Source organism: Cinclus cinclus, chromosome 4 (genome assembly GCF_963662255.1).
Source record: "Cinclus cinclus chromosome 4, bCinCin1.1, whole genome shotgun sequence".
Lineage (NCBI taxonomy): Eukaryota > Metazoa > Chordata > Aves > Passeriformes > Cinclidae > Cinclus > Cinclus cinclus.
Window position 1 is genome coordinate 31,226,780 of NC_085049.1, and position 24,796 is coordinate 31,251,575.

A 24,796-nucleotide genomic window follows, 5' to 3' on the forward strand; every position below is an offset into this window, starting at 1 on the left:
AGACATACCTTTATTTTGTTTCTTTTGCTTAAAGATTAAATACATTAAGCTTAAGAAAGCTTACACAAAGGACTTTGGTAACACCTTTGTGTAGATCATGCCAGGCTTCAACTGCCTGGACCCTTGTTTTTGTTCAAATCCTATCACTGAAGGTGTGCATCAACCTAGTTTATGAAGTACTTTGGAAAAACAGAATTCTAACATTTTGATAGGAGACACAAGATGGATGAGAAATTTGGAATGCCTCCCGATACACAACACAGCCATCTAACTGTGACTTCAGTTGACTAACTGCATTTAATGAAATGTATGTATCTCAAATGATATTATACATCAGAAGATACATACCAGCATACATTAAAAATAAAATACCTCTTTTAAAACTCATTAAAAATAGAACATCTCTTTTAAAACACATTTTTATTCACACTGAAAACATTCTTCACTGTAGAAGTATTTAGATGTAGGGATGCAAAACGTACAATTTGCTTGTGTTTGTCTAGTAGCTTGTCACATTTTGTCAGAGCTAAACATTTTTTTTGCATTTTCTTAATTTTCTGGGTTTGTTAGTGATTAGATTCCCCACAATAGGATCTTATGGCTGGAATAACAACATTCAAGAACAAACACTGGTGGGCATTAGATGTACTAATGAGAATCAGGCAATAGTACTTAGAAAAAGTAATTAAATAAGCAAATCAGCAAACAATCAGAAAGATCACCTATGGTATTGGAAACTGGTAGCAATATGGGACTCAGTCATTCTTGAAATAGGCTCAAGGAATTTTTCTCTTGCATGCTCAAACACAAATATCAGTGTAGTAATTGGAGAATGGAGATTGCCCTGGGTTGGTCTATGAAAGCTATTAGAAATCATTAAGTTTTCTGTAGAAATCAGCCCTTTTTACTTGGCAGGTAAAATATAAAGATTTCAATCAGCATCCTCTGTCAGGAAGGAATATAAATATAATCTCTGAGTTTGTGTTCATTTGCTGATTAGTAATTTAGAATATTCAGTGTCAGCTTCTTAAATAATTAAGACAACTCATTTACAAATGTCATAATAGCAGTTAAAAGTGATCTGTGTGCATTCTCTGCTACATACTCTCTGCTGACAGAGCAGAGGTGTGTGACAGTACCTGATACTGAAGAGCCACATGATGAACATGAGGTAACTAAAACTGTAGATCCGTGCCAGCTGCCATAAATTAGGTAGGTCTGTGGAACTCGGTCCAGTTGAGCCAGAGTGTGGTGCTTGACAAGGGCCTCAGAATGTCATTTAAAAATGTACTTAAAATATAAAGTAACAGGTAATTCTGTTATATTCTTTAAAGCAGCATTAAATGTGTAAGCCTGTACAAAACACATAGATAATGTTACTTTTGTCTGTGCTGTTGTATTTCAGATTAGCACCTTGCTTTCTCTGCTTGCCTGGTTAGCTAAGAATTATTTGAAATGTGGATGTTTAGTGTGTTAAAATTCTTTTTTATCCTTTTTATTTTTCCTAGGAGGTGTTTGCATTGCTCAGTCACTCAAAATCCCTCGGGAACCAAGACCAGGAGAATTTGAAAAGATCATTAAACGCTTGTTGGAAACTCCAAATGCTCGAGCAGTGATCATGTTTGCGAACGAAGATGATATTAGGTGCCTGTTTCCTAATTTTATGTTTTGAAGATGTTCTTCTTCATAAGGGTGCTTGGTTGGTGGTGGAAAATAGACTAACAAAGAAGTTTCAGATTCAATCCTATGTAAAAGTTCTTGGAAATCTGATGATAAGAAATTGAGTTGTAATTAAAGAGAGTGCTGGTCCTTTATTCTGTGCAGTTCCAGACTTCTCCTAGCTCCTAGGAGTGCAGTGCCAATAGATAGTTATTTGGTAACTGAAAAGGAAGAAACCAATAAGAGTGCTAGAAAAATATGGCTAAAGATGAAACAAATTTGTGTATTACTGTATCTTGAGTTCAATACTGCTGTTGTTGAAAATGACTTAGACTGTGAAAACTATAGATTAATTAGTTACTGTAATCTTATGCATAACCAAAATAAATGCTGGGTTTCTCAAGTTGTTTGTAAAGGGAATTTGTTTAATTGGTCATTTGTTGTTTGTTTGCAGGAGAGTACTGGAAGCAGCCAAAAAAGCTAATCAGTCTGGACATTTCCTCTGGATTGGCTCAGACAGTTGGGGGTCAAAAATTTCACCAGTCCAGCAGCAGGAGGAGATTGCAGAAGGAGCAGTAACTATTCTACCCAAAAGAACATCCATAGATGGTAAGGACACGGGGCACAAACCTTTCATCTTCTGTCAAAGTTCAAATACTTTAGGTCCCTATAAAAGTAATTTAAAAATTACGTAGTCTTTGGTTGCAGAGAATTCAAGGAATGTTTTCCTACCAAGTTACATGAGTTGTATAATTTAATATATCTGTTAAGATGAGGAGATGCTGAATGTGCAATTAGGCAATCCTGTAATTGTCTAAAAATGATGCCACCTGAAGTTGAGAGCTTCTTAACCATAGCCTGGTCATTCTTTGGGACAAATAAAGAGAGTATTGGATGAATGATAATGAATCAGATTATTCTCTGGGGAGATTGATCTGTGCCCTGATTTCCACTCCTAAATTTACTTTGAGAAGCTACTGTATTAAGAAAGATTCTTACCTGGTGAATAAAGTGGAAGTTAGTTTGCAGTACCTTATTGCTGTGAGGGCACTGGATACAGTAACATCTCTTAGTGTCTGGGTGAGTGTGCTAAACTGGTAATTGATTAGGAAAAATGAACACTGTGGATGTTACATAGAGAATTTAGCCACAGGGATACTTGTAAGGAATCTAACCCAGAAGGGATGTGTTAATCATGATTTCATTAAGACAGCTGGATTGCAGGGGTAAAGGCTGGTGATCATCAGGTTTAAGTAGGAATCTTATATAATTTTATATAATTATATAACTAATTTATATAGTTATATATATTAACCATATAAATAGAAGCTGAATTATAGGTGTCCTGGATGTCCTCTTTTTTCAACAAAGAACATGATTTTATGTGGCCTTGAAATCAAATCTAATCCTTAGATGCTACTATGCTCATAAAATAGTTTGTGTCTAAAGCTTTTTCTTGTTCTTGTATTTATAAAACATCTGATACTGTCTTTAAATTCCTATTTTTATACCATATCATATTTTAATGCTTCTTTCACTTCTCTTCTATGTAGGATTTGATAGATATTTTCGGAGCAGAACACTTGCTAACAATCGAAGAAATGTCTGGTTTGCAGAATTTTGGGAGGAGAATTTTGGATGCAAATTGGGATCACATGGAAAAAGAAATAGCAATATCAAGAAATGCACAGGTAACTGTGAAAGTAAAACATTATCTGTAAATTGTTTATAGGAGTGCAGGAAAGGAGCCACTTTCTTTTCATCACTTTTCTGTCTCCCTTCAGTTCTCCAATGCATATTGCTGAGTTGTAAGAAAAGTGTGACATTTTTTCTTAAACCTGAAGAAAAAATTAATGGGCAATGTATGAGAAATTTAGTAGTTAATTTGCACAAATACAGTGATGGTACAGATTTTATTAAAAACCAGCAGCAGTGGTTCAATTCCATTTATGTTTTCAATGACCTTCTCTCTCACCCCATCTGTAGTTGTCAATATGATTTTTTTTAGCAAGTGTGTGCATCATGGCAATTTTCGTATTGTTAACCCTGAAGTATATACAGTGAAAATTAAATTTCTGTTTAAACTATTGAGGTCTTGAGGATAGGTCAAGTCTTGAACTCCTTATTTAGTTTACAAACTATGTTTGAGGATGAAGGAAAAAGCAAATCAATACATTCTTATTACTTGTCCCCATGTGTAAAAGAAGGATCCTATATCATATTATAAAACCGAAAGCCTCTATAAAGTTTGAGCAAAAAACTTGAAGTAATTGTCGCTACTTTTTGCAAACCTGCTTGCTCAGGCTTCATACCCAGATGCAATTGTCATGACACCTAATACAGCAGACACATCAGCAGCTGACTTTGATCTTCTCTATGAGATGTTGTTTTTTTGCTGTTACTTAAAAAGTTTATTACAGGAGTGTTACTTTCTGTGGCTACTGCAGATTGCTTATGTTACTTTTTGTGTAGATGTAGACGCTTTTACCTATTGTCAGGGCTCCTTGTGTCATTTCCTTAATTACTGCCACCACTCCCAGCATTACTGGTTGTGACCACCATCTATCTCTGTGAGCAGCACCAACAGCAGTACACAATTTTGCTGCACTACATACATAAATTTTCTGTGATGTGCCTTGATTTTCCTGGTGATGTCTTCTTTCACCAAATAATATTTTTCCCATGCAACGTGAACTTTGTTTTTTTTTTTTTTTTTTTCCACTTGCTCTCCCAAGATTTCTGGCTGCTTGCTGACACTTTCATGTAGCCTTTGTTATATAGGGGTGCCCTTCTAAACTTTCTGACACCAGCACCCCACTTCTCCTGGTCTTGTCAGACAGAAGCACAGTGAGCTCTCCAAGAACATGCATTCCTGCACTTTCTGGACCATCAGATTTATTGTATGTCTATTGTGCCATCAATTCAAACACTTGCTGCATTTTGCTTCACAAGTCACAGATACAACTCACACAAATATCAGAGCCAGGCATTCACTCATTCATTCAGCAATGCCTTGTCTTCTGCCTTTCACCACATATTTCACAGAGAAAGGGTAATATTCAGTTCCTCACCAAGCTAAATGATAGCTCATTACTCTAATCCTTTACTCCTTGGCCTTGATTCATGTAGCTGTAAATCACGGCTGGATATTTACTGATGTCTGGAAAGGGATTATTTTGCTATTACTATTTTAAGTGGAAAATAGATGGGTTTTTTTAAGGTCTTCAGGTGGAATGACTGGTGTATGTGTTGTAGTTTGGGAAGCTCTAAATGTTACCACAGATGGTTGTATGATTTATCTCAGCCTCATCATGTCTGTCAAACTGAATTACCAAGTGAAAAGCAGTATGAAATGCATAGGCTATATCTTGATCCAAAATAATTTCTAATTTGAAACAGATATCTGTATATTTTATGAAAAAAACAACCCTATGGTATGTTCTCTGAACCTGAAAATAGATAGAAAACATATTTTCTATGCCCAAAAATTTAACATGGCACCAAGTGGTAGGACAAAGACATGGGAGGTCTCGTATGACAGTTGCACATACATTTTAACCATCAAGGGAAAAAATAATTAATTCTTCTGTAAAGTACCTATGAGTGATAGGACTCTTGAGTAAAACCACTTAAAAGTGGCTTGCCACAATAGAAGTCCCCATTTGAACAGAAGCAAATCTGACAGAAACTGGCAATTCATCTTGATCCCTATGCTTATCTAACTCAAATTTAAAGGGTTGGATAACAAAAATACCCAAAATATGTTCATTTTAAATAAACTAGATAAAGAGATGGTGGTGGTGGTGGTAGTAAGTTCAAAATAAACCTCCTGTGATTTAAGCAAAATGATAGCTGGAGAATGGGCAATGACTCCCAGCACAATTTAGACTCAGAGAATTGCAAATGATATCTTGACACACCTCAGTTCATTTGTCAGGGCCTCTCATACACAAAAGAGAGGCAGCAATGAAATCTTGTCTGGTTCTTCATACCACAGCCCTCAAAATAGTTGAGTGTGTACTATGATCTTCTATGTCTGCTAAAGGTTAGAGAATATCCCACCCATGAATTTTATCTTTTCCTTGAGATCCCAAAGTCTGCTCTGAAACAATGGTGGTAAGTGAAAATAATGAATGAATCCCCAAATTTCAATAAGAATATAAGAGCTGTTACATTTAGTTGTTTATAACTTAATATTGAATACCTTGAACCTTGGCCTATCCCCATTGGCATTTTTCCTTGCAGTGGGTTTTCTCTGATATTTTATGTGTAGTTTTTCAGTCCTGATTTTTAGCTCAATTCTTAAAAGGCCTGCTCAGGTGGCCGAGCAGAGGAGCAGGTTGCCCAGGGAGGTTGTGGAGTCTCCCTCACTGGAGATTTCAAGAACTGTATGGATTCAGTCCTGTGCTACCTGCTCTGGGATGGCCCTGGCTGAGCAGGGAGGCTGGACCAGATCATCCACGGGGGTCCCTTCCAACCTGAGCCATTCTGTGATTCTGTGCTTCTGTATTCCCATCTCTAGTTCAGAACTTCAAGACTGAAGGTAAAAATACTATTTATTCTAATTCTCCTGTAACTTTATCTGCACTGCAGAAAATAAGATTCTCTTTTTTGCCCTCAAGTCCAATTCCTGTCACTGTCTGTATCTAAATGTTCAAGATATGTCTGTATGTGGCACTTTGGCATATGGTTTAGGGGTGACTATGGTGGTGCCAGTTTGACAGCTGGTCCAGATGATCCTGAAGATCTCTTCCAACCTTGATGATTCTGTGATTCTGTGATGTTGTGATGTCAGCAGGCAGTAGTACACTGAAAGAAATCCAAAAGCTCAAGATACAGTCACAATCTGAAAATCTCTCTCTCCAATGATACTAAAAGGCAAATTGATAGGTATAAAGTTCTCTCAGGCTTGAGGTGTATTTTATTATGTCTTCCTGTTTATCTTAGGAGGTGCTTGTATCTTTTTCTCATATAACATTTGTAATTTCCAACAACAAAACTGATATCCCTGTCCTCCATTTAGTCAAGTTTTTCATAGCTTTAAATGTTTGCTACCTGCAGTGAGGATGTTACTGATCTAATCCAATTTCAAGCATTTTTTCCCTATGAAGATACTAGAAAATGCTTAATAGTGAAAAACCTTTCTCTTTTCTGCATAAAATGAACAGTCTTTTAAGCACTGGAAGTCTGAAAGGAATTTATCTTCCTTTAAGGTTAAGAATTACGCAGGGGCATAAACCTTCTTCTTACTTTCTTCTGTTCTTGTACATTACTGACTATTGCAGTCTAGCATGGTACTAACTTGAACAGTTTATTTGAATTTTAAAATCCTGTTTATTTGTGGTTGCTGTTGCTTCTTATTCCTGAAAGAATTTGTGCTCTGGATAGAAAGTAATAAGTTTATTTTGAATTTGCCTGTTTGTTTCTTTTCTGGTTTTTGCCTTTTTAGAGAAAGCAATGGTTCACCTAAACTGAAAAAGTAATTTTTTTGCCACTATTGATTTGAAGCTAGCTCTGTGTGTTTCTGAATGTGAGTATACATTGATCAAATCCTTAATATTATAATAGTGCATTGAAAAATATTAGAGATTTCTTGTTCTGACTTTTCTGGAAATAAAAAAATTATCAAATTGGGCCATTAACTTAGTAAGCATGAAACAATAATTCAGTGACTACCCTCAAACTGTTTTACTTGGGAAAGAAGAAAGGCATTTGAAGAGAAAACTCATTTGTTTTATTGCAACAAAATGGAAGAGAAAGGAGCACTGTCAAGATTAAACCGCATGTAGAGGTCGCAAGAAGCCTTACTTTACACATTTATTCAAGACATAGGTTTTCTATATTCAATAAAAACATCTTTAGCGAGACACGATCCTTTCAGGGATCTTCAGTAGTTTTTCCTCTAGCACTGGGTTCTCTGTGAGGAGGAGAAGTGAGGAGATGGAAAGGTTTTCAGTCATTCCTGTGCCCCAGCAGAAAAGTGTAAAGGCAGAGAGAGTATTCATTCATCCCTTGATTCCTGTTGATTCTTCAAGAGGAAGGGCTTGCATGGCAGTTGCAGGAGATGGCAGAGACTTTGTGCCTCTTGCTCTACTTTAAATTTAATATTCTCATATGGAATTTTTTCCATAGAACCCACAGCTTCCCAGTTGACTCTACCAGGGGTCCAGTTTTTGGTAGTTGAAGTTTTAGCATGACTTAGAAATACTGTGGACTGACCAGTCTTGTCTTAGCTCCAGCTCTTGGTTGTTGAGCTTTTACTTATCAGTCCCACCTTAATGTAGATTTCTAGATCTTGTCTTTCTTAAGAAGAATACAAAATGATGAATACAAATACTTGAAAATCAAACAAAGATATTGCAGAATACTCTTAATAATTGTATTGAATAGAGACAATACACAACATCACTCTTTCAGAAAAGCAAAACAGTGGTAGTAAAAGAAAGCAGCATTGATGATGAAGTGTAAAGAGAGAAGGGTGAGAATTAATTGAAATCTACTCAGATTTGTTTCCATTAACCTCACAGACTGCTAATATCTGTTTTCAAGCTAACAAAAATTTCTGAAGTTCTCTTTTTGTATTTGTATGTATATGTTTGCTTGTGTTTGTATAAGAAGATATGTGCTTGTGTTTGTACACTTAAGCAGAAAGAAATGTAAATGAAATGAAGTTGCTTATTATATCATGTTTTAATGGGAAAAATCATAGTCTTAGCTTCAAATCTGACAAAAGAAGTCACAATTCCATTGGGATTTGTTCTGGATTTTGCCCACAGAATCCCTTGAAGGCATCCATTATGGTCTTTGAACAGCAAAATGGGGTCCTTTAATAAAACATCAGTGTAATGTGGTGCTTTCAAAACCTCAACAAAAATGTTAATTATAAATTTTCTTCCTGTGCATCTCCGTAGAATGAGTCTCTCCTCTGTTTTGTGTGGTTAGAATTCTAACTACTCTGCAAACCTAATCAGCCTTTAACTGCCTATAATGTCTGACTGTGCTGCTAAAAATAAAGATGGAGTAGTTTCCAAAAGTATAGAGACCTGTGTCAATTAGCCTAATTTCAATTTGCTGTATCAAAATTATCTGTTTTGTTTCACTGAAAAAAATAATCATGATGCAGCATAATAAAAACCATGCATACCTAGGAACTTTGCAGAAATATTTATTTTCTTAACTAACCTCTTTGAAATTACACTTGCCCCTAAAAATATTAATAGAAAGAAGTAAAATTACTTGTGTGTATGCAGTCATATTCTGAAAAGTTTATAGGACAAACTGAAAACCAGAATGTGAATCTTTTAGAGGCACACTGACTTGTTATTTTGTTTGAGTAATGGTTCCATTACCATCAAATCACTCCTAAAGTAATTTCTTTTCTAGATGAGACCTACAGAAAATTAAGAAAACCAGCACAGATGCAGTTGAGATACGTGAATTTAGCACAGATCTCAAGAGACACTAAGGACGGACTTTTTTAGGGTTCACAGAAATAGCTGTTGTAGTCCCTCTTTGTGATTTGTCATTTGTAACTGGGATGTTTAGGCATAAGAATTAGGAAGGCCAATACTTAGTCTTTCTATTCTTTTGTTGTTGCTTGCCATTTTCTTGATTCCCATTTGAAATGTATCTTCTGCACAAACACAAAATACTGTTGACATTTTATTTTTGTTTCTGAAAAGTCTGTTGCTGTTTTGTGTGAGTACAGTAATCTCACATAAAAATCCTGGTAGTCAGATTTGCAGCATGAGCAGGAGCCAAGCTGACTGTTGAATCTTTGCTACCAGTCACATCCATTGGGCACAAAAGGCTTTGAGGTAATATGGAGTGACCTGCAAAATGAACTGTTGATGCAAAAGTTCCCACAAAACAGTATTTTCTCTATTAGCTAGTACTTGGTTTACAGGATATAAGAAATCTTAAAAAAAAGACAAAAAGGGCAAAGCAAAGGGTAAAACAAAGGAAATTATTTATCTTTCTATTGTGGTCTCTTTACTGATTAATTACGTTTGATATTAAAATATTAATATATTAAAGTAATATATTAATATATGTTTGATAGTAAAATTAAAATACTAAAATATTTACTTATGAATACCAGAAGTAAAAGTATATGTTCTAATAATTTTATTAATTTTATAATATAATTAAAATTGTGAACAAAGTTGCTTAATCATTTCATCAAGTAGTAACGTAAATACCTAGAATTGCTTTTATATTATTAGTACTTTCAATATATTTAATATTTATTCACCCGTGTAATGCCCCTGATTAACAACTGGTCGCTCATCTTTTGTGGAAGGGAGTTCAGACTGGTCATCTGTAAACAGAGGTAGATGCTTTTAAATCTACTAAGTAGAATTTTATTGCAGAAATAGTCCCTGCAAAATCAATGGGACATACACAATGAACTTTTATATGATTCTGTGTAGGAAAAGAGGTCAGAATCTGCCTTGCAATGGTCAAGTGTAGCCATTAAATGTACCAATTTTATTTCAGTATTTTCAGAATATTATTTGTATCCGATATTTGAGTTAGCTGTTTTTGTATGAAGGGCTCTTATGAAAGGTCAAGTAGAAGTACAGGTGTGCTTCTACCTTCCTTAATTTGTGTTATAATCAGGGTAGAGGGGGGAAAAAGGTACATTTGTTATATTGAGCTTACATTGGTTTAACTGCATGACAGAGCATAATGATTTGGACTCTGGACTAATGTATATTTAGGGCTTGCAGGCTTGCACTTGGAAGGAGAGCCTGAGAAGGGATTTACTTAATTCTCCAACTTCTGGCAGGCCACCTCCATATGTCACAGTAAACTGCTTAGACTGATATGACTTACCTTTGAGGATGCCCATCTCTCTTTACAGATTGCAAATAGTCCTAGATGACTAAATTGGATCAGGTGTCCCACTTCTGAATTGTTCAAACCAGCTGAAATGTCTCCCATTCCATGGTTACGCTGATCATCACTTTCACAATAAATCAGTCTTCCTTTCCACTTCCTGTAAGATCCTGGTGATAATGCCAATATTTTTTTATAGTAATTATGACTCCATTAGTTAAAGAGATAATTTAGCATTCTTACAGGTACTTTCACACATAGAAACAGAAGGACAGTCAATACATGACAATCCTCTGTACAGAGATGATCAGAAAAAATTCCTCAGATCTCAATAAGTGACCATTTACTTGTTGACAATACTACAGATTTCAAGGATGCATTATCCTATGGACTTACATGGACAAAAGTCTGCATCCTGCAGACTTATGCAAAAATATTTTAAGATTACTTGTTGAAAAATATGTACATTTTTGTTTCATATTTAGGTTTTGCTTAAAAATTAAATATTTAATTATTCTGGCTTTAATCCTTTTATGCTGTGAAGAGATGATACCAGGATACAGAGAAATTAAGCATTTTAAATCTTTGATGAATCTACATAATGTATGTGATGTGTCAGTCAGGCAAATACAGCTGGTGCTGTGATCTCACATACCCTGTGCAAAATAAATTACTTTGCGTTTATTAAAGCAATACCATGGAATGAGGTGTGCTTCCTTTAGTGGTATCTTTGGTCACATCAGTAGACAATGGCTGTTTAATGCTCTGGGGATTTTCCTACTGTGACTTCAGTATTTATTGAAGTTTTGGCAGCCAAGAATGGTCTTGGTTGATTGTTTACTTTGTTAAAATGTAGAATAGTGAAAGTCTGTGCACTACATATGTTCCATCTGACCCCACAAAATTAGAAGATCCAAATGCCTTCAGAGGTCTGCAGTGATGGGGCAGGTGGTGTGCTGAGATCATGCTCTTCAGGGTTCCCTTGCTTCCAATCTGTTCTTTACTTTTCCATGTGCTTGAATATAATATATTTGGGCCAGAGATTGACTTTTTCAGATTTTATTGTTGAACAGTATCTCCTGTTCTGTTCTTTCAAACCAAGAAGAAAAGAGAGGGGGCATTTGCCCATCATAAACTTGTTTGTAGGAGTCCACTGGAATTTAAATGCCACATAAGCATTGCTTAGCTCAGAAAGTACAGGTGCTTTTTCATTCTTAATGCTGGATTCTGACAATTGGCAGACTTTTTCTTGAGCCATACTCTAGAAAGAACAGTTTTTCAGACTCTCAGGTACAACAACAACAACGATTTTCTCAGTCTTGAAATAAACAAATAATTTCCAGCACCAAAAGCACTTCAAGGTTACTTTTTAAATTGACTGTGGCTTATGAAACTGTAGCAAACAAGAAACAAATTTATTTTATTCCTTTTAAATTTCGAAAAAATGACCAGTCTCTAAAAGTGGCAGTTTTAGGAGCATTCTAAGTGCTGGCTTGAAGTGTGATAGAATAATCTCTGCAGTTCATAGGACCACTGTAAAGAATATATTAGAAACACAGAATCCTTAAGGTTAGACAATATCACCAACATCATTAAGTCCAACCTTTGGCCAAACATCACTGTGTCCAGTTGTTTCAATTTCAATGATCTGTTATATTTCGTATAAAAATCTGAATTTTTTTAAGGTCACTTTCCATTTTATCTGAAATATTTTTAGCCATTCCTCTGTGAAATAATCTTACATGTAATTTAAGATGACAATAAAGGAAGCAGGCTTTGAAACACCAGACCAAAGATTTTGCAACTTAATTTTGTAGTGATAAAATACAAAGGATGTGTAGTGGCCAGATCTTCAATGCTGTACATGAGTGTTGGTTTATTGACATGAAGATTTATGAGATGAGAGGATATGGCCCCCCAAATGAGAGCAATAACTTGATTTTTTTTGTGGAAATCACAGAGCAGTCAGTAATCAAAGGCTGAGTAGGATAAGAAAAACTTTAAAGGAATGATCAGAAAGAAAGCTACATTGCTTTTCACTTCAGAAGACACGAGTTAGATCTTATGAGTAGCGTGAAAATAAGCAGAGCTTTGTAGTCAAGTTGAACAGAACCTGGAAATAGATACAAGAAGTTTGAACATCCTATGAGAAGGGTAACCAACCAAGAATTTGATCTCAGCTATACTATATATATACACACACAGACATATATATATAATTTCTCATGAATCTCTCTTCTGAAAATATAATTAAAAGTTCCTGTAACCTTGTTGGCAAGCATTGGTAGGTGGCAGGAGAACTGTTCCCAGTCCCTTCTCCCTAGTCCCTTTCTAGTCTAAGGTGAAGGAAAGCATTTAAAATTACTGCTGTTATGCATTAAGAACCTATTTTGGAAAGTGGGAAAAAATGTAATTAGGGTCAAAACCTTTATTCTTAATTTATTATTCAGGAAATCCTCTTGAGAAGCAGGACTGCAAAGAAGATCAATCTTCTATTTTAAAAAGGATTTTGGCATTTGGAATTGAAATTAAACCATTCCACTTTACAATTCAAAGAAAAGAGAATTAAACCTTATTCCATCCAATGAAAACACTATGGTATGTTATCTAACACAAAAATCAAATAAATGTAACCAAAAGTTTCAAACTTGTCCAGTTCTAAAATGCAACAGTCCCATTTTCAACATAGTCCTGGTATTCTCTACCATTTTCCTTACCCAAATCTTGCTAAGTCTTTTAGAAAGTGTATTTACTGTAATGGAACTACATTCCATGGTGAAGTGTAACTCTGTAACAAACCCTCACCATAAGTCTGTAGCTTATGATGAAGACAAAAATGTATGATTTGGGACCCAGGGAAAAAAATATCAGAACAGTGTATAATATTTGTGTTCAGTACATGCATGAACAGTAAATACTTATCTAGCACATGGCTGATGAAGACAATAATGATAGAGTGTATGAATGACATGCTGATTATGAGGAATCACACAGACAAAAGCATTGACATCTAGTAGTTTTACATGTCTCTGGACAATGGATTTATCCTTCTATAGGGCTATTTTTCAACAGAAACTATCTAAATTGGGCATTTGACCTCTTCCTCAATATCAAACATATGATTGTAGAAGTAGAATGTCAGGCAGGAGCTGGTGAACTCACCACTTAACAGTTATGTATTTCCTGAAACCCAGCTATATAAATTCCTACAAGAGAATGAAACACTGTGAAGAATTTAATGCTCTTATAGAACTTTTTTTTTTTTAAGCATTTCCAAAAATTGAAGCATTTATGTCTCTTCTTTTATATTGACCTATTATCCCTTAAAAAACAAATAGGATGAAAACTTTAATGAGTAACTGCACATGTATACTGCACAGTGAGGTTATGCAGCTTTTTTGAAAGACTAATTTTTGGCAGTACAGTGACATCAGAGATGGAGCATATTTGGCTCCTGATGAGTTATTATTCAAGAAAGATGTGATTTCCTTGGTTTGTTTTTAATTCAAAGTATATTAGTGATTGTGGAAATCTCATCTTTAACACAAGCTTTCCTAGTTCAGTCAATTTCTTAATGTCCTCTCCTATTTGACGGGACTGCTGTGTTCAAAGATTCACAGAATTGTTAAGGTTGCAAAAGTCATCTGAGATAATCTAGTCCAACACTGCCATATTCACCACTAAACCAGGAACATGTTCTTCTCATATTTATTAAAACCAAGCCCCTCTTTCTGATCAATAGACTTTTCTTGGCCAGGTGTTAGAGCAGCTCTTTTTTAACTTTACATACAACAGACAAATTCTTGGTTACTGAGGTAAGAATGGACTCATCTATGTGGACACAGATACCATTCCAGCTGTGAAATTATGTGAGCTGGCAGGCTTTGGTGGAGGGGAAACATCTGGTGACTGGAGGCTGAATGGTTTTCAGGGCTCAAAACAAAGCAAAGTCTTCAGTCAAACATACAATATTTCACTTTTTGTTAGGTCTTGTACAAACTGTGAGATTTTTTGTTTCTGAAACTTGCATTGTATTCATGCCATGAGGATTCACTGCCACGTAGAATTGATAATTTAGGGTTCCCACATTTTAGAAATAGTCCCTCAATTAACAACCGGTAATTCAAATACAGACAGATTAGTAATATAAGCTGTGAGAAATATGCTGTGCAAACTTAGGTCCATCGTCCATTCATACCTTCCAAAAAGGAGAGAAAAAAAAGGAGATGAAATGTAGCTTCTATCCTGTCCCAATTCATGTGTTGCCTACCTGCTTGATTGTTTATCTGTTGCATGCAGTGGTTTGTTAATTATACTGCCCCATAAAAAGCTTTTAGACCTGTAGATGCTGCCTGGCCTATCTTCTTCAATTCTCTTGGGCAATGTCAGTTACATAAATTGACCTTAATGAGGTGATTCTGAAATGAATTTCCTCTTTTACAGGTTAAATATTTTCAATAGAACTCAGTTGTGATAAAGCTTAAAGGACTTGAATGGAGATGGCAGCCTGAGCCTTGTGTGGTTGTGTATCATACCTCATACTTGCTCGCATTGTGCTGGTAGGCTTTTAGCTTTGGGAAGTGGATCTATCCCTGGTTTTACCTTATTTTCAGTATGTTGCTTCATGCTGTTGCAAATTGTTCTAATCACGGGGGGAAGGCATTAATTTTCAAACTTGCTTTTTTGCTTGAACTTTCCAGTTTGTTAAAAAAGCCCATTCGGAGAACGGAGGATGTGCAATTCATAATTCAGGTGCTGAACTTTTCCTTTGAAATGTGAGTGTTTGGGTACAACTCTGAAAGAAATGGAAATTCTGGCACCATAGCACTGAAAGATGTATACAAGACAGAAATGCAGACAATTCTGACAATGAAGGAGGAACCCCAAACCTCAGAGTTTGACTCCTGAAGAAGAAATTACTAATTTACCTCTACTGTGAAATATAGGCCTTAGAACAGATGGAGAGAACTATATGCATTTCATTGTGAGAAAGAAAGAATTTTATTTTTATATTGCCTGCTTATTTAATGGTTTAATTTCTTTTTTATTTTTATATCTTTTCTTCACCTTTTGCTTGTACCATAATCCACTCTTCCTCCTTTTCATTTAATGTCATCTGTCAAGTTTATTGGGCTATGTCAAATCACTGTGTAGAATAAACTTTTGGATTAGCCCGTTTAAAGTATAATAATTACGTACATTCAGGTAGGATTGAAAAGGACCAAATGGCACGAGTTTTCACAGCAACTATTCAGTGTGTCACTCTGATGTGTAAAAATAATTTTGACTTTTCTCACTTACAGGTGCCAGTAGTCTTTTGTGGCAACTGATCCCTAGTTGAGACTTACTCTCCTTTACAGCTTGAATGCTTGACTTGTTTCCATTAGTGCTGTCAGGGTGTTTAAAATCGACTTGCAATTTTGTTTTACCTACATGGTGACTCAGTGGTAGAATGTATTAATAAAAGTTTAGAAATAATAACAGTGTTTACCCTTGAATTTAGAAGACTTTGATGATGTACCTTAATAGTGCCACAGAACCTGTGCAGGTTCATACAGGAATAGATTTATTTCTTATGCTCTGCTAGATTTCCTGTGGAATGCTGAGTGCATTAGGATCCATGGTAACCAAGCCTGCTGCAGCGCTGTATTTCTGTGCTGTTGATAATGCAAGTCCATCTAATTAGCACCAAATGTCAGGGTACTAAGAGGAGCAGGTGGCACCATTTGTATCTGAAGTAAATACAAACACAGTATTTATGTGCGAAACCAGGCAAAATAAAGCCTTTTATAAAGTCTGTTATAGATGGTTTGTGTGATTAATAAGGTCTGAGAGAGAAAAGATAATTATAGACAGTGACCCATGAATGGAACTGATAATTTCAAGTCCAGGTTGAACCAAATGCTACTGATAGGAAATATTTTGGTCTTGAGCCCTTGAAGACATAATATCTATTACTTTAGGAATACAGACTGTAATATTTGGCATTTTTAAAGTCCATGGTTCATTTGCATTTTGTGTTATGTTCTAAAAGTTGTTAGGAATAATGAAAATTGTGAATGAAAAGAAGGTGGAAAATTTTAATAACTTTGATTTTATGAAAGATTAGAGACTGCAAGCAAGACCTCCTATTAGTATCTTTAGGTGACTTTAAGGTGACTAAACCTCTGTGTGACTCGTAATATACCTAAAGACTGTGCATAGGTCAGAAGTGAAAGAGAGCTGCTATTGATCTGTCTAGATGCCTTTATAGACATAAAGGAAGACAAATGCCTCCAGAAATCTAACAAAAATCATTGTCTGGAGGTGCTTTACACTGTTGTCAAACAAGGAATACATGTCCAGGAGAGATGCAACTTGTGGGCTCCAGTAAAAATTTAACTGTAATCCATAAAAACTTAAGTGTAACCCATGCTTATGCCACAAAGTATTGCAAAGCTAGGAGCAGGAATAGGACTGAAGATGCATTCCTACCTCAGAAATTTTGTTTCACCCTTGTCAGGTGTCAGTTTTTGCCAGGAACAAAAATAGTCCAGGATGCTGCGATCTCTTGTGTCTCATACCTGATCATATATATCATAGAGAACTTGATTTCCAGGGTAGGAACCCTGGGTGGGACCTTCCCCTGATGCAGCCAGGGTGCCAGATTCCAGCACAGAGCTAAACTGGTGCTTGGGCACCACTTTTATAGCTCCATGGAAATTTAGAAAGTAAAAACCTGAAAGGTATGGGAGCCTTTACATGGCTGATTCACACTTGGCAAATTTTTCCTATGATGACTACATTGTCAGCCTGAGTGCAAACACTAAACTTAATTTTTATTCTATATCAGTCTAATTAATCATTTCATACACAAATATTTGCAAAAATGAAAGATACCATCTATATTAAAATTTTAAGCTTTTTCTGAAATAGCTCAGTGAATCTGGCAACTGATACATAAATAAGACTTGAAATTCCATCCACACTATGAAAATACTGTGCTTTTTCCATATTAAAATTTACTTAAATAGTGTGCTATCTATTAACACATTATTAAATGTATTTTATTCCCTTCAATTAACAAATTAGATATTGTCTTTTCTTTTTCTTTTTCTTTTTCTTTTTCTTTTTCTTTTTCTTTTTCTTTTTCTTTTTCTTTTTCTTTTTCTTTTTCTTTTTCTTTTTCTTTTTCTTTTTCCCATTAAAGGAAATTAGATGTTGAGGCAGAAAAGTGAGGGAAAATGTGATGGATGAATGCTTTAGCATATACTGTGAAAACCCCAGAACCTGAAACATAATAATTTTAAGAAGGTGAACATTTAAGGAAAAGTAATTAAGTAAAATTAGTGTCTATCGGGTTTAGAAGTATAGAACATATTGTACAGAGCAAAAAATAAATAAATAAACTTCCAGATGAAAAGAGCACCCAAACATATCCAGAAAAGATTAAGAGACTAGGGTAAGTAATAAAGAAAGAATATAAAAGGCAACATTTCCAAAAATAATAGCATACTCCTCCTTGCAGCTATAAAGGAGAGCAAAAGAGCCAAACAGTTTAAGGGGAAAAAATGTAGCTGGGCTTAAAAAAAAAAGTAAAGCTATTATTTTAATGTTAAAATTCTCCTCATAAACCAAATCTTTCAATTCAAAACAATTGCAGAAAGCCATCAGATCCTTAAAAATAATATCCAGAAAGATCATCTTCAGTACAAAATATCAATTGGTTAAAAAGGAAAAGAAATACGGCTAGTTTTTTACAGCAGCATAGCACATTCCGATCATATTGTCTTACTCATCTCCTTTGCAGGGTAGCTGGCAGTAATGTGTCACTTGTTCTCTGGAGCAGTTAGAGAGAGAGCAGTATTGTAGGTCCCAGTCTTTGTTCTCTTTTTGTTACTTTGGAAAGACCTTTAACACCTGCTGCTGGTTGAAATTTCTCATGGTATCTCCAGTTTGTTGATAAAATCCAGTACTTGAAGTGACATTCCTCATGTCCCTGAGTACCTTCATATGTTTCTGAGTCCAGAGAAACCCAACTTCTTTAAGAGTGAAGGTACCGGTGACTGACTGCACCCTGCTTCTTTGTGAGGGAGTATTTCCTGCTGCTGGCAATATGAGGCACTTCTACTTGCATAGGGTAAATGAGGGTCTTACATCCTTCCAAAGAAAAGCTTCTGTTCCTACTGGAGTCCAACTCTGAGGCTGTCCAAAGTAACTCTTTTGCTACAGGGAGATGTTAAAAGACTATGAGCAACAGTGGCCTTCTTGCCTCAGAGAAACAGTGATTTCCAACTTGGTTTGTCCTACGGCACCCTTGGAAACTTACAGAGAGCACATGATTACTCTTTGGATAAGATTGCTGATGTTACTTGGTTCCTGTAGTCAGTCTTAATATAAATGCCTGTCCCTCCAGCCCTGAAGAAGTCAATGATATGTAGATTTTCAAAATAATAAGTATGATAAGTTGTCATGCAACTGTGTGCTAATTTCACACAGGCCAGATCAGTCACTGGAAATAAGTGTGATAAATACACTCACTCCCACTCACTTTATTGTATGTGTACATGAAGGAATGTGGCTGAACAGCAGGCAGCAGGAAGGCTGTCTGAGATCAGTGCATAGATACTGATAGGTAGGTAGGTAGGTAGGTAGGTAGGTAGGTAGATAGATAGATAGATAGATAGATAGATAGATAGATAGATAGATAGATAGAGAGATACTGCTACAGCACCAGTATCATGGTACCATGAGTTTCCCCTAAAGAAGGTGGGGAAACTGGTTCTTTTTTCTGGGGATAGCTGAATATGGTCATGAGGGAGAGTGAGATAGGACAGATGGGGAGTGATAAATGTCATGAGTGGGGATGCTGCTGCACAACAACAGGCTGAGAAACTCCTGAGGGGAGCATAAAGATGGAAGAAATTTGCAGGAGGGCTTGCAGAAGCTTCTCTGAAGGAAAAGTAAACTTGATGGGGACCCTGAGAAGACCACAGAAAATTTGCTGCAGTCCAGGAAGCTGATAAAAATTGTTGGCCTAGAAAAGAAGAATGGAAGTACCTACTGTGTGAGGTACAGTGAATAAGTGAAAGATTTGTTTGCAAACCCTTTTATTTTACTCTGTCTCACCATATTATACTTAACTGGACATGCAAAAGTCAATTGTTTTTAGTGTGTGTTTTAATAAATCATTGATGCCGCAAGCTGTTTTAGTGTCATCAGTCTGGTCACTTCTAAGGGAAGAGTACAGTGGTTCCAACTTCAGAGTTACAGCCAGCTGAGAACCTGTCACAATAATTTTTCAGTCACTCTCTCTCCTGTCCTGCTCACTTGCACAAGGGCAAATAGCAATGGCTTTGCAGAACCTATTAGCCTCTTCTGCACTGCTTTAGTACACTGCCTAAAGAAGTAAAGGGAGCTCTTTATGACTCAATATTTATTTGTGTTTTACAGTGCTGAAATATAACCATCAGGCTTTTATATGGATAAGAATAAACTTAACTGCATGCAAAGTCACATAAAGCGATCTTAACAGGAATGTAGAAATGTTTAGATTTTCACTGGTATGTGTTTGTTCTTTGAATTAGATGAATGCAGACTCTGAATATTGAAAATTACTAAACTGTAAAAGATAATGGCCACTTTTTAGTGTCAGAGGAAGTCACTAATCTGTCATCTCTGTGAAAAATCTAAAAATGTGGTTTAGATCACAGATCCATCAAATTATTCAAAAGAAAATTACTTAATGAAAAGAAATATCTTAGCAATCCTGAAATCTAAGTTGAGGACCTACAATGTTCACAAAATTTGAGGGAAAGAAGAAAATGTTGGGTCCCAAATCTGTCATTTGTGCTGCTAGCATTTCATGTACAGACTCTTTGAAGATTTCATAGTGAATTCAAATGTATGAATCTAGTAACAGGCATGTCACTTGTTCCTTCTATGCTGAAAGTGATCCTTCTTGCAAAGAAGTCTGAAACAGGCAGTATGTTCACACTTAACACAGTAAATAGAAAACCTCAAAATTGTCTAGAAGGAGGGATCAGAAGCCTCATTTATTGTGCAAGTGACAGAATTTGTACCAGGGCAGGTTTAGGTTGGGTGTTAGAAAAAGGTTCTTTCCCCAGAGGTGGTTGGGCACTGGAACAGCTGCCCAGGGCAGTGGTCACAGCACCAGCCTGATAACATTCAGTGCTCTCAGGCACATGCTGTCGTTCCTGGGGATGGTCCTGTGCAGGACCAGGATCTGGGATCCATGATCCCTGTGGATCCCTTTCAACTCAGTATATTCAGTGATTCTGTGAAATTTTATAATCCATCTCCAAAGGGAAGCAGGAGAGAAACTGGGACTGGAACTCTCTCAGTTCAGTACAGTTAGCTGTACTGGAACACTAAGTGGCTAGCAAATTAGTCTTAAAAAATGTCACAGTTCTTTGATGGCAATGGTGTTTGCATTTGAAGATGCTGTGACTATAATTTAGATGCTTATAATTGGCAAGCAATTCTTCACCTGAGATCCTGGAATCACACAGCCCTTTTCCCTTGCAAAGAATGTTAGGTAGCTAAGATGGTACCTGTAGAAGGGTTGATTCTTATAACCTGAGGGTAGCAGTTGGGTACTCAGTGTGGACTGAGGTTTCACCAAGCCTTGTTCCTCACAACTGATTTTTTATATAAATCTTGACTGCTTATCCTGCTGATAGAAGACCCAAATGGGTCGAAAGACAAAGAAGGGCGAGTATCTCTGATGAAAGGTGATTTTTTTCAGAGAAGGGTCTGTTCTGTGCAGACCTGGGCTGAAGGCAGCAGGTTTGCAGCCTTAAATTCCTCAATAAGACACTAAAGTTGTACAGTGGTCAAAGAAGGAGATTAGCCAAGAGATGCAGTATTTCAAGAGAAGGTGGTAGAATTGTTCCCAAGTCTTATCACTGATATACATGCACTAGTTAATAACTAGGAGAAAACAGTCAGCTGACTGTTAAGTCCTAAGAATGTTTTACATATTTTGTATTTACCATTTTCAAAATTTTATTTCCTACTCTCAATGAAGTATCTAACATTTTGCTTTGCTAAATGAAAGCTTACCAATAACTAGTTGTAGAAGTTATCTAACACTGAGACCTCTCCTGCTCAAGGAGAAGCACAAATTTAAGAGTGCCACAGTGTGTATACTTGCTCTGCTTGTGATTTCTGAAGGGTCTCAGGAGTTGGCAATTATATTCTTAGAAAGCCGTGGGAGTCAGCTTGAAGTCTAATAATACCAATGGAGAGAAATTGCCCTGAGTGGATGAGTATAAACAGTGCACAGAGGAACACAATTTCTGATCCAGGGATTAAATCACAGGCATCAAACATTTCTTTCAATACATTGATATCTGTGTCATTCCTACCATGTCACATACACAAGGTGACAATACAAAAGACGGGAGGGAGGTAGGATGACTGAAAACAATAGATGAATTTAACACTTAAGCAGGCACTGGCAAACACTATGTACCCCTCTTCTGGAAGAAAACTGGAAAAGTTTCACAGAGCATGAAGATTTTCAAGCACTTTAGAGTAGATTTTGTGGTTTTTTAAATAGAGAAAAAAAAAAGATAAAGTATTGATTTTAAAATCCATGGCAAAGAGAAATCGCAAAAGGAACAAATAAAACTATGAAATGAAAACTTTTTTATTTTTTAATACTTACTTAGTTCAACTCACTGGACAGGAAATAGAACTCTTAATTTTTACAGAGGGTACCTAAGGTAGGAGTCCAGTTGATAAACTCTTGCAAAAGATGATACAAATATCTGATGGCTTAAAGTGGGTAATGTAAGCAGTAATTAAAGAAGTATTGTAACATAACATGTATAATGCATTATAGAATAGTGATTATATCCTCTGCATAAGAATTTTGTCCTGAACAGGTTCAGTTCAAAAGCACTCATTTACTTTTACCTGTTTGCTTTCATCTATAAATAGTAACTGCCACATGGATACAGAGTACAGTAATTACATAGGATGACTTTTAAAGTGCCACAGCATAAGACCAGTCATTTGTGCCAATACTTTTTTTAAATTTTTCTATTTCCAGAATATTATGTTCTTATTTTATTATTAAGTTCTCTTATTATGTTCTTATTCTGTTTCATTAATGCCAGTTCTGTACCTGTGTCTAAAGGGCTCATGAAGAATTACTTTTCAAACACCTTTTATCTGCCTACAGGTTACTGTAATCTTCCACATTCCATTAGCAATAGCCTTCATAGTCCCTTTTCTTAAAGACAGTATGGCTGCCCCTGCAGCCTTTGAAGCACAGCCCTGTGTACCTTTGATTTTCTGCAATACTGCTTGAAAGATGGAAATGTCAAGCTGGATGACAGCTAATGAACTGAGTGTTCAGTAGTCCATCACAGTGGTTTTACCAGAAGTCATTTAGCAACAAATTTGAAATAATTATCTTTGGTAGCATGAAATCACTTGCCTTCTCTGACAGAAGAATTGACACCAGTCAGAATGGCACCTGGCACTGGAAGGGGCAAATCTAACTGTGGAGTCACAGTGTTCTGTGAAAAAAAATACCTAGCGCCACTGGGGATGAATTTGTAATGAATCTGATCTCTGCACCTTTGGCCCCAGTGAAGACTCAAGACATCTGCTCTTCAGCTGTTCTGAGTTACTCTTGTTGATTGATTGATTTTTTTTTTTTTTTGGTAAGGAGTTAAACTTGTATGTGTTATTTTAAGACAGGGCAACCCTTCACAGCTTATCCAAGCTTGTGTTGGAGATCTAGTCCACCTCCGGCCAGCAGGAAAATGGGATTTGTTTCAATGCTAAGCACCTGTGTCTGAAGAGGTAAACACAACACCTTGAGTACTGTGAGGTGCTTCTCTCAGGAGAGAGAAGACTTTTGTTTTTCTAGATAAGAGGTTTACCAAACCATTGTCTGCATGTTCCCCAGACCACATGAATCATTCCTCTGCCTCCATTGGCAGAGATTGCAGCTGGGAGTGTTTTCCTGACTCCAGGCACCAGAGCAGCTGCTACCAGCTACCCCTCATGCATGTGAGCAGTGTCTCAGCTCTTCCTAGAAAGAGAGGAAGAGGTCAGGCAGAGGCAATTTGGTGCTGTGTGTTCCTTTTCCAATCAGGAAAATAGCTGGAGTGGCTGCAAGCAGGAGTGTGTGAGGAAAGGATGACATTGTACTGATCTCCAGAAATATTTTGCTTTTAGTTTTCTGTTACACTTCTCTAGGGGAATGCATTTCCAGTAGCCTGTTGCTCACATCCTTTTCTACTGACAGAACAATGTATCTTACTCAATACCAAGACTGATATGACTCCTAATGGGACAATATCATTATCTTCCTAAATGAATAAGCAGATTCTGCCTATCATGTCAGTTTTATGGTCACAGAACATTGTGAGGGAGACTACAGAATCCATCTTACACATGATTACAAGAAAATGAGGTAATTGAACTGAAATTTTGTTTGAGGTACCTTAATCAAAATAAAAAATATGATTCTCTTATTACGTTTACCTGACATTTTTCATAATTTTATTTGGAAAGCAGACACTGATTTCACACAGTGAAAAAATGTTTTTATTAGAAAGGCTTGGCAAGCCTAGCTAAAAGAAAGCATACTAAGAGAAAATTATACTTTAAAAGAGGCTGTTCCATGCACTTTCTGGTGCATTGAGGCCTGATGTTGAACATTTTCTCATTTTATAGGTTGGAAGCTCTATGGATAATTATCAAAAGGTATTTTTCATTTAAATTTCATTCTTCACAAGATCTACTCTGTAGAAATACAAAAATATACATCAAAGGCAATGACCTTACATTATGCTGGTTCCTTTTTTGTGGTATGGCAGCAGTCCTCAATTACTCATAACAATCGGAAAAAAATCTATGTAAGATAAAAGCTCAGAAGAGATCTCATGGGTCACTGATTTAAATTCCTGGTAAATGCAGACTCTTAGATCACAGAATCTAATTTATGAATTTAATGGTTTGTTTTCAACTATAAAGTTTCCTCCATCTCTCTGTTTTGCCAGATCTGGGGAAACCGGATGTTGGAATACTCCAAACTCAGCCCCCCTGGACAAAGAAAATCCTATTTTCAATTTTCTATATTTTATTTTATGACTCATTCACTCCCTGCTTCATGGGAGTGCTTTTCTCCAGGTGCAAGAGTTTGCACTTCAGATGAGTCAAATGAAAAGAATAATAAACTTTAGGAATGGACAACACTCATTTCTATTTTTATTTATCTAAAATTCTGGAGCAAATTTCCTGTAAGATTTTGGCATTAAAAATGTTATGCTTA

General features: G+C 36.2%; 1 protein-coding gene across 1 annotated transcript in view; it reads left to right on the forward strand.

Moving 5' to 3' along the window:
- The window catches only part of GRM8 (glutamate metabotropic receptor 8), a 304,251-nt gene that overhangs the window by 131,961 nt on the left and 147,494 nt on the right, over positions 1-24,796 (forward strand). The window contains exons 3-5 of the mRNA XM_062491912.1: positions 1,509-1,644; positions 2,114-2,268; positions 3,213-3,350. Of these exons, the coding sequence (XP_062347896.1) occupies positions 1,509-1,644; positions 2,114-2,268; positions 3,213-3,350 (429 nt within the window). The remainder of the gene's footprint in view (positions 1-1,508; positions 1,645-2,113; positions 2,269-3,212; positions 3,351-24,796) is intronic.